This window comes from Pholis gunnellus (genome assembly GCF_910591455.1).
Source record: "Pholis gunnellus genome assembly, chromosome: 10".
In the NCBI taxonomy this organism is placed as follows: domain Eukaryota; kingdom Metazoa; phylum Chordata; class Actinopteri; order Perciformes; family Pholidae; genus Pholis; species Pholis gunnellus.
The window spans coordinates 15,393,435-15,405,450 of record NC_136537.1 but is presented as its reverse complement, the minus strand read 5'-3'; the positions used below and the strand labels follow the sequence as shown (position 1 = coordinate 15,405,450).

The 12,016-nt window shown below is 40.7% G+C and overlaps 1 protein-coding gene and 2 long non-coding RNA genes across 3 annotated transcripts; 2 read left to right on the top strand and 1 right to left on the bottom strand.

Annotated features, from left to right (window-relative positions):
* The first annotated feature begins 35 nt into the window (after window positions 1-35).
* LOC306701936 lies at window positions 36-1,261 on the top strand. The gene is made up of 3 exons (XR_013767252.1): window positions 36-134; window positions 1,095-1,136; window positions 1,220-1,261. It is a non-coding gene; the product is annotated as an uncharacterized lncRNA (long non-coding RNA).
* Window positions 1,262-2,219: 958 nt separating this feature from the next.
* Window positions 2,220-2,725, top strand: LOC306702209. The gene is made up of 3 exons (XR_013767258.1): window positions 2,220-2,260; window positions 2,415-2,515; window positions 2,625-2,725. It is a non-coding gene; the product is annotated as an uncharacterized lncRNA (long non-coding RNA).
* Window positions 2,726-5,069: 2,344 nt separating this feature from the next.
* Window positions 5,070-10,410, bottom strand: pmt (phosphoethanolamine methyltransferase). The gene is made up of 12 exons (XM_079167032.1): window positions 10,330-10,410; window positions 9,121-9,292; window positions 8,738-8,893; window positions 8,043-8,179; window positions 7,721-7,872; window positions 7,389-7,577; window positions 7,152-7,241; window positions 6,953-7,042; window positions 6,720-6,842; window positions 6,059-6,190; window positions 5,323-5,439; window positions 5,070-5,219 (listed from the first exon to the last, which is right to left on the bottom strand). The coding sequence occupies exons 1-12, from the start codon at window positions 10,337-10,339 to the stop codon at window positions 5,109-5,111; spliced, it is 1,479 nt and encodes a 492-aa protein (XP_079023158.1). The 5' UTR covers window positions 10,340-10,410; the 3' UTR covers window positions 5,070-5,108.
* Window positions 10,411-12,016: the final 1,606 nt, after the last annotated feature.

The window sequence follows — 12,016 nt, the reverse complement described above, 5'->3', positions numbered from 1 at the left end:
CATGCGCACGTCCTCTACGCCACAGTCTGGAGCTTCGACTGCACCGCCAGAGACGAACAGCAGCAGACACGTTGCGGCTCCAGAGCATCGAGAAACGGGCTACTAAACCCAAGGCTTAACGCTCCACATACTTTGTAAGTACATTGACTATTTTAAACCTTAAATTATAACCATTTTTTTCACTTTATGCTGCCCACACGATACTGGATGGGCTGCTCGTTCTGGCATGCTAGCTTGTGCTAGCTTGTAACGTTAGCATGCCAACTTAGCACGTGCTGCTGCGACGATACAAATTAAACGTAAAAAGTAAACTTAAATAGTCTCCCAGACTTTAATGTACAGTATGTGTATGTTTGGTGTTACTAATGCATTTGGCTTCGTGGACTGTCGTTACCTATAAAGTACTTTTAAAGCCCATTTCGCATCGGAAATACACTGCAGAACGCGAGAGGGGCTAATTACAGATTGGATGGGGGAGGAAGTAAACAAGGCCTGTTTTGCAACCAATACGGCCAAAACATTGTATGTTGCTGCATGCTAAACAGCAAAAAATGTACAGTATAATACAGTGTAATGCACAATGTTGAGAATGTTTCTCTATAAATGTAATAGCTAGTCATATTTATCTTGTTAATAGTGTAATAAGTAAGCTGTATTTACTTTATTAATGACACGTTACTTATTACATGTGAGTACATTTTCATTATTTTTTGTATAACTTTTTTTAACTGGACAATAATGCTGAAAAGTTTTTAAAAGAGCACCATAAATAGGCAGTGTAAACCTCACAACACTGATCAACATTTAATACTATCCAACTTGTATTAAAGTTCTTCAATATAACTTGATTTAAAATTATAAAGGGCTACTATAATGATTGATCTTTTCTACATATATTCTAGCCTAAGCCTTTTAGCAAAAGTCAATTTGGGTGTAACCCCTTTGTAATCACCAACATTTTGATAAGAAACTGTTAGTTAATTGCATGTATTTTTCTCGGTAACTGTAACTGATTCCAATTATATTTATTTGGTAATATAATAATGTAATTCTACCTAACAATGTACTAATTGTAACAATATTTTTATTTACAGGCATCTTCCCTGTCAAACACCCACATGGACAACATGGACAACGTAAGTTGTCTACATGAAATGTACTTGAATTTGTCAATTCTCCGCACAAGCTGAATCTAACACAACTACATTTTACATTACAGTAATTAAACGTCTGCTCAAACAATAATGGATTACAATTATTTGAAAGAACGGAGGGTATGAAAAGCCAAAATTGATGCTTTAGCTACTTCCAACACAACTGATGGTGGACAGGAGGGATCTTTTGCACACGTGGAATCCGACACATCTGTTAATGAGGGTTCCAACACGTCTCTACGAGAGGACTTGTCCATGTCTGCACTCGAGGGGAGTTCTACACACTCTGTCTTTTTCTGAAGTTAACATTTTTCGTTGACATTCCACACCGTTCATGCTAATGTATCATGATTTTACTCTTGTTAGGTTCTGTATGCACTCACCTAGAGGCCAGCACCATCAGTCCAGAACTGTCAGACCATGGGCACAGAAGTCTGCAGACACAAACACAAAGAGGTGAGGCTTAACCACTAACAAAGTACTACATTCTGCCCTGTAATAAAGACCTGAAAGTATCTCCTAATTTCTTTGACTTTCAACTTCGTATGACTCAACAAAATACTTGACTGATATGTTCAACACAGTATCATAACATTCCTTTTCCATCTGTCCATCAATTTCGCCAGGCAACAAGAAAAGTCTGTTTCCGATGTCCACAGCAAGTAAGTAATAGCTTTTAGACTGAGGGATTTGTCTATAATACCTACATCAATGACCATGCAATGTTTTTTTTTAAAGAATTCCAGAGGGTGGTGCTGGGAAAATTGGTGGACCTCATTGAGGAAGTGAAAAGAATTGGGAGAGGGGTAGAGAACAAAGGACTTGAGAGACAGGTGCCAACATTAAGAAACAACAAGGAGCTGGATGAGCTGGATGAGCTGGAGGGCAAGCTGCAAAATGCTGAGCAGCGGGCATTGTTGGTAAAAAAAAGAAAAGATTTTTAAAGATAATTTCTTTTTAAGCTTTAAACATTTATGAAAAAACTGAAGTCGGTTTCTAAGAGCACAGAGCAATAGATTGTACGCCTTTATTTTTAAACAGGTTCATCTGCTGGCCAAAGTGAGGGGGAAGAATATCAAAGATGCCACAAATAAAATCATGGACAGGTATGAACGTCATACCAACACGGTAATATCTGACAACTAAAGAAGTGGAAATAAAATGTATATGGCATGGACATCATGGAGCCATTCTAAACAGGTGAGCATTACTGAACAGTTGAAACAGCTTAAGTGACACTATGCGTTTTCTTATTCACAGACTCTTCACAAACAGATTAATGGCCACTTTCAATATGAAAGGAGGTGGTCATAAGAAAAAGAGGGCCTTCAGGGAAACTGAAGTCTACGCCGTTGTTAAAGGTAATATATGTTCTAATATGCAAAATACATTTAATGAATGGTTGTACAGTCAAAGTCTCTCATTTCATGATCTACTATATTCAATAATGCTATTCTCCTAATTTTATAGAGGCTGTCATACGGTCCGACCAAAGTGCCACAGAGTCAGCAGTTGACAGAGCCATGGCAGACCATCTCAAACAGGCTCCTGGGAGGTCCGGTGGGGGTGGCTTTTGAAGAAAAAAAACCGTTATGTTTACCCCACACTGGGAGCTAGCTGATTTCAGCAGAAAATAGTTTTATTTCCATAGTTGTTCAGCTTTAATATGTCATTGTGCTTTTTTTATATTGTTCATTAATAGATCCAAATGTTAATATATTATGATTATTTAGCTTTATTTTTGTTATATTTTTGTTCCATTTTATTGTGCTTTTATTTAATAAATGTAATTCATGTTATTGTTATATTGTTCCATTTCATTTTGCTTAATAAAAATACTTCGTGTTATATTGTTCATGCATTGTTTGTTAATAAATCTAAATGCATCAAAAGCATTGTGTTGTCCTTTTAAGTGAAAAATGTTAATGTATTATGACTAAGTATGTAACTTTTAATGTGCTGTGGGTTGTCTAGTTGTCATCCTATACCCAGAAGTACTGTATGCATTTTGGCATTTAAAACACGGTTAAAAGTGAACGTTTTTTAGACGACTATATATAGTCGTTGTTTAAACGTTCAGGTTTAGACCAGATTTCAACGGGATTTGCGATACTGGCTTTCAACTGATAAATGAGGATGTGGTTTCTTAGTGAGCATCTAAAATAAGGATATACTATTATTAGCACAATGTAGAGGACGAAAAATTGTAGTATTGCAAATCCCGTTGAAATCTGGTCTACGCGTGAACGTTCAATCACCGTCTATGAATAGTCGGCGAAAAAACTTTCACTTTTGAACCAATTCTGAACGTCTTTTCAACGGTGGGCGTAGACGTCTTTTGAACGTCTTTTCAACGGAAAAATGCTCACTGGGTTCCTGTACAGCAGCCGCTGTGGCCATGAGTGGCAATCACAAGATAATGCTAAAACAAAGTGTAAAAGCAACACAAGGAGGGTCATTATGGAGCCAAATCCAGGTCAATAGTTTTGATCATTTGAAAAAAAAATGTGAACCTGAAAGTTCAAGTTGTGATCTTGAACAGTGAAAAATACAGCAATGTATTCAAAATAAAAATAAGTGAAGTTTTTTGGGGTTGAATATCATTTTGATTAAGTTCTGGAATACATTTTTTTTTCATTTTCATATTTGAAGTCTTATATTTTTCAGTTTCAGATTCAAATGTTTTTTTTACTTTCAGATCGTTTTTTTTTCAGTTCAGACTTTTGACCCAGATATGGCGTGGGGGGCGTGGCATCAACCGACAGGGGCGCGTCATCATGAGTGAAAGCATAACAAAGAAGGCTGAGGAACTTCCGCAACAAAGATGCCTTCAGGCAACGCAGGCACCGTGAGAATTATGAGTCAACACTTTCTATACACCATATTCACGTGAATGCAGTGAGGGGAAAAAACTGGTTGATTAGTCTTTCGCACATATACCCAGTTCGGACGACTGATTTGCACGTCAGGACCGCTACGGGCCTCCACCAGAGTTTCCTCTGGCTTCGCCCTGCCCAGACATAGTTCACCATCTTTCGGGTCCTATAGCACACACTCACGCTCCACCTCCCCGACGGTGTGGGCGAGGTGGTGCCGCCCGACCCCGCGGGGCCGGGATCCCACCTCACCCGGCGCGCTGGCCCTCACTTTCATTGCGCCGTAAGAAAGTGTTGAATCATAATTCTCACGGTGCCTGCGTTGCCTGAAGGCAACTTGGTTGAGGAAGTTCCTCAGCCTTCTTTGTTATGCTTTCACTCATGATGACGCGCCCCTCTCAGTTGATGCCACAACCCCCACGCCAGATCAGGGTCAAAAGTCTGAACTGAAATCACCCATCTGAAAGTGAATAAATGTATTAAAAAAAATTCCACTACTGAATCAAAATTATATTCAACCCAAAAAAAACTTTTCATTCACTTATTTTTATTTTGAATACATTGCTGTATTTTTCAAAGTTCAAGACCACTACTTGAACTTTCAGGTTCAGGTTTTTTTTTTCAAATGATCAAAACTATTGACCTGGATTTGGCTCAGGTCATAGCTAACCTACGCCACTATAAGCTACTGGTCATACCAAGCCAAGGAAGATTGTCGGTGCATGTTATTACTTTTAGAATGTGATATCTTCCTTTAAAAGTTAAAGTGTCGCTTTAACAATGAATTCAAGCAACTGGTTCAGCCGATGAGGTTGAGGATGAAGCCACTTCCCGCAAATTGCACGTCACATGCAATAGATAGTTACTTTAAAATCCTGCTAAAATCCCCACTTTTACCAAATGTATCGGTAATCTGATTACATCTTTGCATTTTTTACTATAACTAAACTAACTGAAAATATCCACATAGTTGTTTTTTACAACAAGCAAAAGACAAATACATAGACAATAAGGAAATCAGAAAAGAAAGATTCCCCCTTTTTTCTTTTATTATCTTCTCAAATCTTAGTGCAATCACTCAATCCCTCGTTGCATAAAAGAGTCCCCATCGTTGGTCTCCACTGTTGGAACGTTTCAGTTTTTCCCCCCATCCGTTTACTATTGCAAGGTAGTCCTCTTCAGAGAATTCCTGCAGGGGACAGGAGCCGGTATAATGAGCGGAAATCAAAAGAATTTAGAGACAAATCAAGGTTCAGTTTGTTTCTGTAGGTCGACAGGTTATGTAAGCTAACCTGAACGAATTCTTCCTTGATGAGCTCTGCTCTCTGCAGCTCTGTCTTTATCACCTGGATGAACTGGGCTGTCCGGTCTTCTGACTGAACGTTGCAGAAACCGGCTTCCTGAAGGAACTACAGGAGAACAGACAGAAGGGGTGAAGTAGTAGGGAATCAGCACTACCAGCTGGTGGACGGTAGTAATACAATAGCAACACATCTACAGAGCAGACTTTTTAGAAGTTACCCAATTTGTCTGGGGATTTGGTAAAACAGACATAGCATTCACTAAAAAAAAAGTAGACAGTCTTTAATAGCATAAGATCTTAACTTAACATGAGCTCTAAGCTTAACTAACAGTTAAAAGATCATAGAATTCTATGCATTTATTAGATAGCCAACAGTGCACAGACAGGAAACCATGAGAAAGAGACATGAACAAAATTATATATGAATATTCGATACATATGTTGATCTTTGCACTACACAGTGTTGGCAGAGGAGCACGACATTGTTTCAAAACGTAATTGTCAGTGCCATCTGGTGGACAAACTATGTAATGCTGCTACTGTTTCTTTATTCTATATTGGATGGTATAAAGTGTGCCAACAGACATTGCCGCGTAATCTGCAATAATTTGTGTCCCAGCCGTCTCGTCATATAGTAGTCAAGAGGACCAAAGGGTTGAAATCCCCATAGGGGAGTGTGGTCCTCTCACAAACCGTTACATAATCAGGCTCTACTGTATATTTACCTTGCCATACTGTGAGGGTGTATAGAGGACGTAGCCTCTTTGTTTCACGTAGGCCTCGAACACCGGTGTCCAGGGCTTCTCCCCGCCGCAGTAATCACTGATAAGCAACTTTCCACCTGGCTTTAACCAAGACTGGACACAAAGAACAAGGTGAACGAAAAAATCAAAGGCAGTTTAGTAAGACCAGATCAATTCACATAAAAGGCAGTAGTTTCCCAAAGAAATAAATATATTTATATATGACATAAAAGAGTTTCACTTGGTTTGTGCATACTGTTGTAAATTGTTTATTGATGTGATTTACTTTGACTGATTGTACTGAAACAGGAAGTGCTTTTATATTGAAACCGGAAGTGCTTTTACTTTGAAGCCAGGAAGTTGTTTTGATACGAGCTTCTTGATGCTAATGATAAAACAATGATAGTGTAAAAACGTGGTTATGTCGAGTTCTGTTCACTCCCAACAGTTGTTATACTGCAGAGAGAATTAAAGTGTCCCGTTCGAAACGCAGATGTGTCTCGGTCATCTTTAGAAGCTCCACTTCACTACACATACGTTTGTTAGATTTGCCAGATTTCCAACAAGCTACAACATTAAAGAGGTTTGGAAGTCAATGAAACGACTCTATGCTACAGTTTAAAGTATGAGAGTAAATGCTCACGTGGAAGCGTTTGAAGAGGGCGAGTTTGTCGTCTATGTGCAGGATTGTGTCTCTGCTGTAGATCACATCAAAGGATCCTTCAGGGAACGACCTCCTAGTGGCATCAGCCACCTCAAACTGGACCTGAAGTAGAGTGCATGCCATTACTGAATAAAAACAATATATATATATGTTAATCAAACCATTATCTGAGGTATTTAAACCAGTAGGATAAGAGAACAATCTGGACGTACTGATGGCAACTTCTCAGTGATCGCCCTCTCCATGGCGATTTCCACCATGTTGTCTGACAGGTCCAGCCCAAGCACCGCCACTCCAAACGTCTGAAAAGTAATATAATCGTTGCCATCACTGTAGTCCCGTTAATCATTATAAAACCCCCCCTATCATCACAACTGTCGCTCTAACTATGCCAGATGCCGTGGCTCTCACCTTTGCCATGTAGAAATCTCCTCCACCGATGCCACAGCCAACATCTAGAACCTTCTGTCCGGGCTTCAGGTTCAGCCGGTCCACAAACTCCTGTCAGCACAAAAGAAAAAAAGGGTTCATTCTTTAGTTTATCCAAAGTCCCAGGAGATAAAGCTGATAAAAATGATCAACAATCCAAAAGCAGCTATTGATTCGTTCCAGCCAAAGTCTTTGGTGTTTTCCAGACTTTATTCCTACCTTGGTGGTGCTGGGCCCGCCTGTGCTGACGTAACCAGCCCCGAACATCTTCTCGTAGCGCAGGATGCCGCGGCTAGTGTACTGCTGGTTGTCCAGGAATTGCTGGAAGGTGCTGAATCCGTTCCGGGTGCTCGGAGAGCGGGGAACCTTCTCCAGAAGCCAACAGATCTGATTTGGATTGTTTTTCATCTGGAAAAGGAGGACGAGGACAGAAATGATGGACATGGGTCATGAAGTGGAGGGGGGTCAACTGCACATCCTCACACCTACAGCACACACAGCTTTGTCCTTCTATTTCATACTCGGTTCCACGAGAAGACTGAAATGCCTACCTCAACATAGGCCTGAACTTTCTTTTTCAACACAATGTCGAAACCAAACATTTGGCCCCCCTCTGGCTCCTCCACTTGTAGTGATGAGACAATGTGGCTGTATTGTGCCTCAGTGCGGTAGCAGGTGGGGTTGAAGTCCCTCTTGGAGTCACCTTGGTTCAAATATACAAGTTGAAACAAATCCTTCTTATTGTTGCAAAAGATGTTGCTGCACATTCATAGTCAACTGAGAACATCTTGAGTCAGATTCAGTTTGCATCAATGTTTAAATCATTATTATTGAAGAAAGAAAGATGTGGATGTTTTATTGTCAGCTCAGTACCTGACCGGTGGTTGCAGGACTCTCTGAAGAAAAGAAAGCCACCGGGACGCAGCCAGCCTATCGTCTTCTCTATGAAGGAGTTTAGCTCCTCGTCGCTCAGGTACATCAGCAGCCAGTTAGAGAAGATGATGTCAATGCTGAGGGGAGCAATGAATGGATGCATTCAAATAAAACAAAAAAGCTAAAATTGCTTTCTTTTGTCTAAACAAAGCCAGTATTCTGGTTTCAGTCGAAAGCTTGGGAATGTCCAATGTATGATCTAATGGCCAGTGGATTCAAAAGCTGTAAGCGGGCACTAGCTCATTATTGTCCGTCATTCATCCTCCTGCAGAATGCATGACTTGCAAGTCTTACAGTCTACGACCATACAAATAGCACTGTGAGGCTGTACTTTGCTAAACGCTAACACCATAATGATTACAATTCCTCCTGACGGTGGGCATGAATATCTCATTGATCCAACATTTGTTGAGGCACTTCACTAAAAATCACAAATGTCAACCTCATGATGGCGCTACAGGAAAAGTCAGGGGACCATCAAAGTGAGTAGGCTTCACACTTATAGCTGTTGAAGTTTTCAGTCTGGACCAATGTGACAGACTGACCGTCATACCTGTACTGCCATCCCTAGAGCGCTGCACGGCTAAAAATTTAAAGTATAAAATGTTTCTAAACAGATTTCTTAACACACACACCTGTTTTGGGGAATATCCAGTTTTGTGACATCAGCTTGGATGAAGGTAGCGTTGCTGTGGTGACCATTTTCCTGCCTGTTCCTCTCCACAAAGCTCTCCATGAAGTCCACAGCCGTCACATGGGAGGCCTTGGTCAGCAGGTGGCTGGTGTAACGGCTATAGAGACACGCCAGTATAAATCTATCTCACTATCTCCGTTATGTGCAGAACCAAATTGAAAGTTTTTTTTTTTTAAGATCACAATATTAAAAGACATAAATCGGATTACCTAAACTTGAAAATTGCCTTCTGCTACAGGCCCTTCAATTAAAGGGAGACCCTGAAAACCCTGCTCACACACACATCCACTACGACAGACTAGTCCGATGCAGCTGTGCGCTCACCCGATGCCAGCTCCCAGCTCCAGCACTCTGCATCCAGCCAGGCAGGGCAGCATGGACAGGATCTCGGGCAGCTCCTGCTGGGTGAGCTCCTTGGCACGAGTGTCCAGCATCATCTCCTCCACTGTGGCAGCCTGGGAGTGCTCCTTCCAAAACGTAGTCATGTTGTTTCGAGCTGTGAAGCAAAAAAAAAAAAAAAAGTGTCCAGATTAGATGAACAAAAATGAGATTTGAAAAAAAGTAAAACAATATTTATTTCTAAGGAGGATGGCGATGACCTAAAAGAGGAATTGTATATAACTTTGTTACTGCTTGACCAACAACAACGTAACAAGACATCTACTACTACCTCTGGAATATGTGGCAAAGTTCAAGTACTCCTGCCTGTGAATCATCTATCAGGTATTCAATATTTCTATTTTACCAATTATATCAGACATAAAATGTGCAACCAAAAAAGTTTTTAAGAAGAAACTACTATGCCATTCATTCGATTTAAAAGTGACATTTTACAGAGATGCGTGTTAATGTTTTAGATGAAGTTCTTCAAAACACAGATTAACCATTAATCTGGTAACAGCAAGGAATCTTAAAACAATACATTGGTGTGGCACACACACAGCTACTGTGTTGGGGAGACCGTAAATCTAGCAAATAAAAGAAGAAATGCCAAAAAAAAAATAGTATTTATCAAAAGCAGAGAAAGCCACAGTAGATAGTACAATGCTTCAGGACATGTTGAAATAATGTAGATAAACAATACATTAACATTTAAAAAAGGAATAACTTAAAAACAAAACTTTTTTCTACTCTATTGCTTTTCATCCACTCACACCCCATGAATCCTGCTGTGCTACGCTGCCAGCAGCACAGCGCTGTGGACACCAACCTCCCATCTCTTCCAGCGCAAAGATGATAACGAAGGTAAGTAAATGTCTTCACAGTCCACTACCTGGTTACACAACAAGCACAGCTGCAGGGTAACGTTCAAGCAGACAAACTCCACATGGAGGGAACATTTGACACTAAAAATCAGTCAAACCACTGACACATTCCAGCAGGATTACTTCCACCAGCTGAGTGAACACATTAGCACAGAACAACATGTGGCAGCTCCAACACAGTCAGGTTGCATCAGATTTAAAAGACACGTTTCAAATCAGGTCTTCACGTCACCAAAAACAATCAATATTTACTCTGCTCATACTGTACCTTTTTCCATGGTGGTCTTAAATGTGTTTGAACTTATTGTAAATGTATTCTACACTTCCAATGTAGTCTGGCAATTAACCGTTATTGACAAGGTGGTTACCGTTAGTAACCCCTCTGTGACAGAGTGCAGGTTTCAGAGCGTGTGGGTGCTCTTTAAATAACACGACGCGTGGAGAAGATGGTCGCCAGGTGGCAAACTGGCCATTAGGATGCGCCCAACATGACAGGGGAGGGGAGGGGAGGGGAGGGGGTGAACATGAATAATCATATGGGGACAAGGGTCCATGCACCATCACAGGCATGTTTATGGACGTGAATCCCCTGGCAGCTTGCACACATCTGTTTATCATCCCCATAAAAAAAAAAAAAAAGACCCGCGTGTTGTCCTGCCCCGGATAAATTGGTGTCAGTGATGCAAACTCACTCATGGTTAGTTTATGGAGTGGTGTGCGTGTGTGTGAGAGAGTCCCAGCGGCAGTCTCCCCTCACCGGCTCGCCGCGCCTCAGTTGCGCTGACACAAGCAACAAATGTCCCGTGGCATTCGGCGCCGATTGCGCAACATTGCGTCATAGTGCCGCTGGAAACATCAGCGCTGTTTAGGGTGGAAAGCGATGCGTGCTGAGCTGCCGCCCCCCCCTGGACCTAACAATGCATATTAAATGATGTCTTTTATTTTTACATTTTATTTTAAAATATTGTAACGTAGTGACATGTTATGTTAACCTGTTATGAGTGTTATTGTGTTTACAGTAAGGAGGTGATCAAGATAAGAGTAATTACTGCATTTCCCGAGTTCAGGAGGTCAGTGAAGGTGTCATGACCTGTGAAGCTGTTAGCAGCAGGGATTGGCACAGAGACAGACGAGATGTTTTTGTCTCATACTAGACTGTTGGGACTCAGTCAGTGACCGACCGACTGCTGTCAAGTGAGACATCATCTGCGAAACTTCGGCCATTGCTTGAAATGTAATGCTCGTCTATTCGTGGTGTTACGGTATGGGTGCTTGGAAAGCTCAAAAAGCACGAAGATAGACAACAGACTCGCCAAACTCCCTGGATAAAGTTATTGTAATCCATTGATTGATGGATTATAAAAAGTGTTGCACTCTACCATCAATTTAGTCCAAATAGGAAACAACACGTGGGTCAAACTTTACAAACAAATAAGACGACAAAGAGAGAAATAAAATGGACAAAATGAATGAAAAACAGAAATGTTGTTTTTTCAAGAGAAAAAATCGACTTCTGGTACTAACAGTACAAAACCTGGGAGTGTCATTTTCTGCTTAAGTGCAAATGTGTGATTTATTATTGTGTTCGACTATCGGCACAGTTCCAACCTAACCACATCCAAAGTTCACAATAACCAGACCGCACTGGATGAGGTCAGCATGTGGAAGAAGGTTAGAAAAAGAGGCTTTTAGGTGCAGATAGTGGCTCAGAAAGTCCCTATACACTCTGATAATGACATAACAGCAATCAATAGTATGTGTTCAATGTGAACACAGATACACATACAGTCAAGGCCATAAGTATTTGGACTGTGACAGAATTTTTCTAATTTTGCCTCTTTATATGATTCCAATGGATTTGAAATAAAGCAGTCAGTATGTCGTTGAAGTGTAGACTTTCAGCTTTAATTCCATAGATCAAACAAAACTATCACATTAACCGTTTAGGAATTACA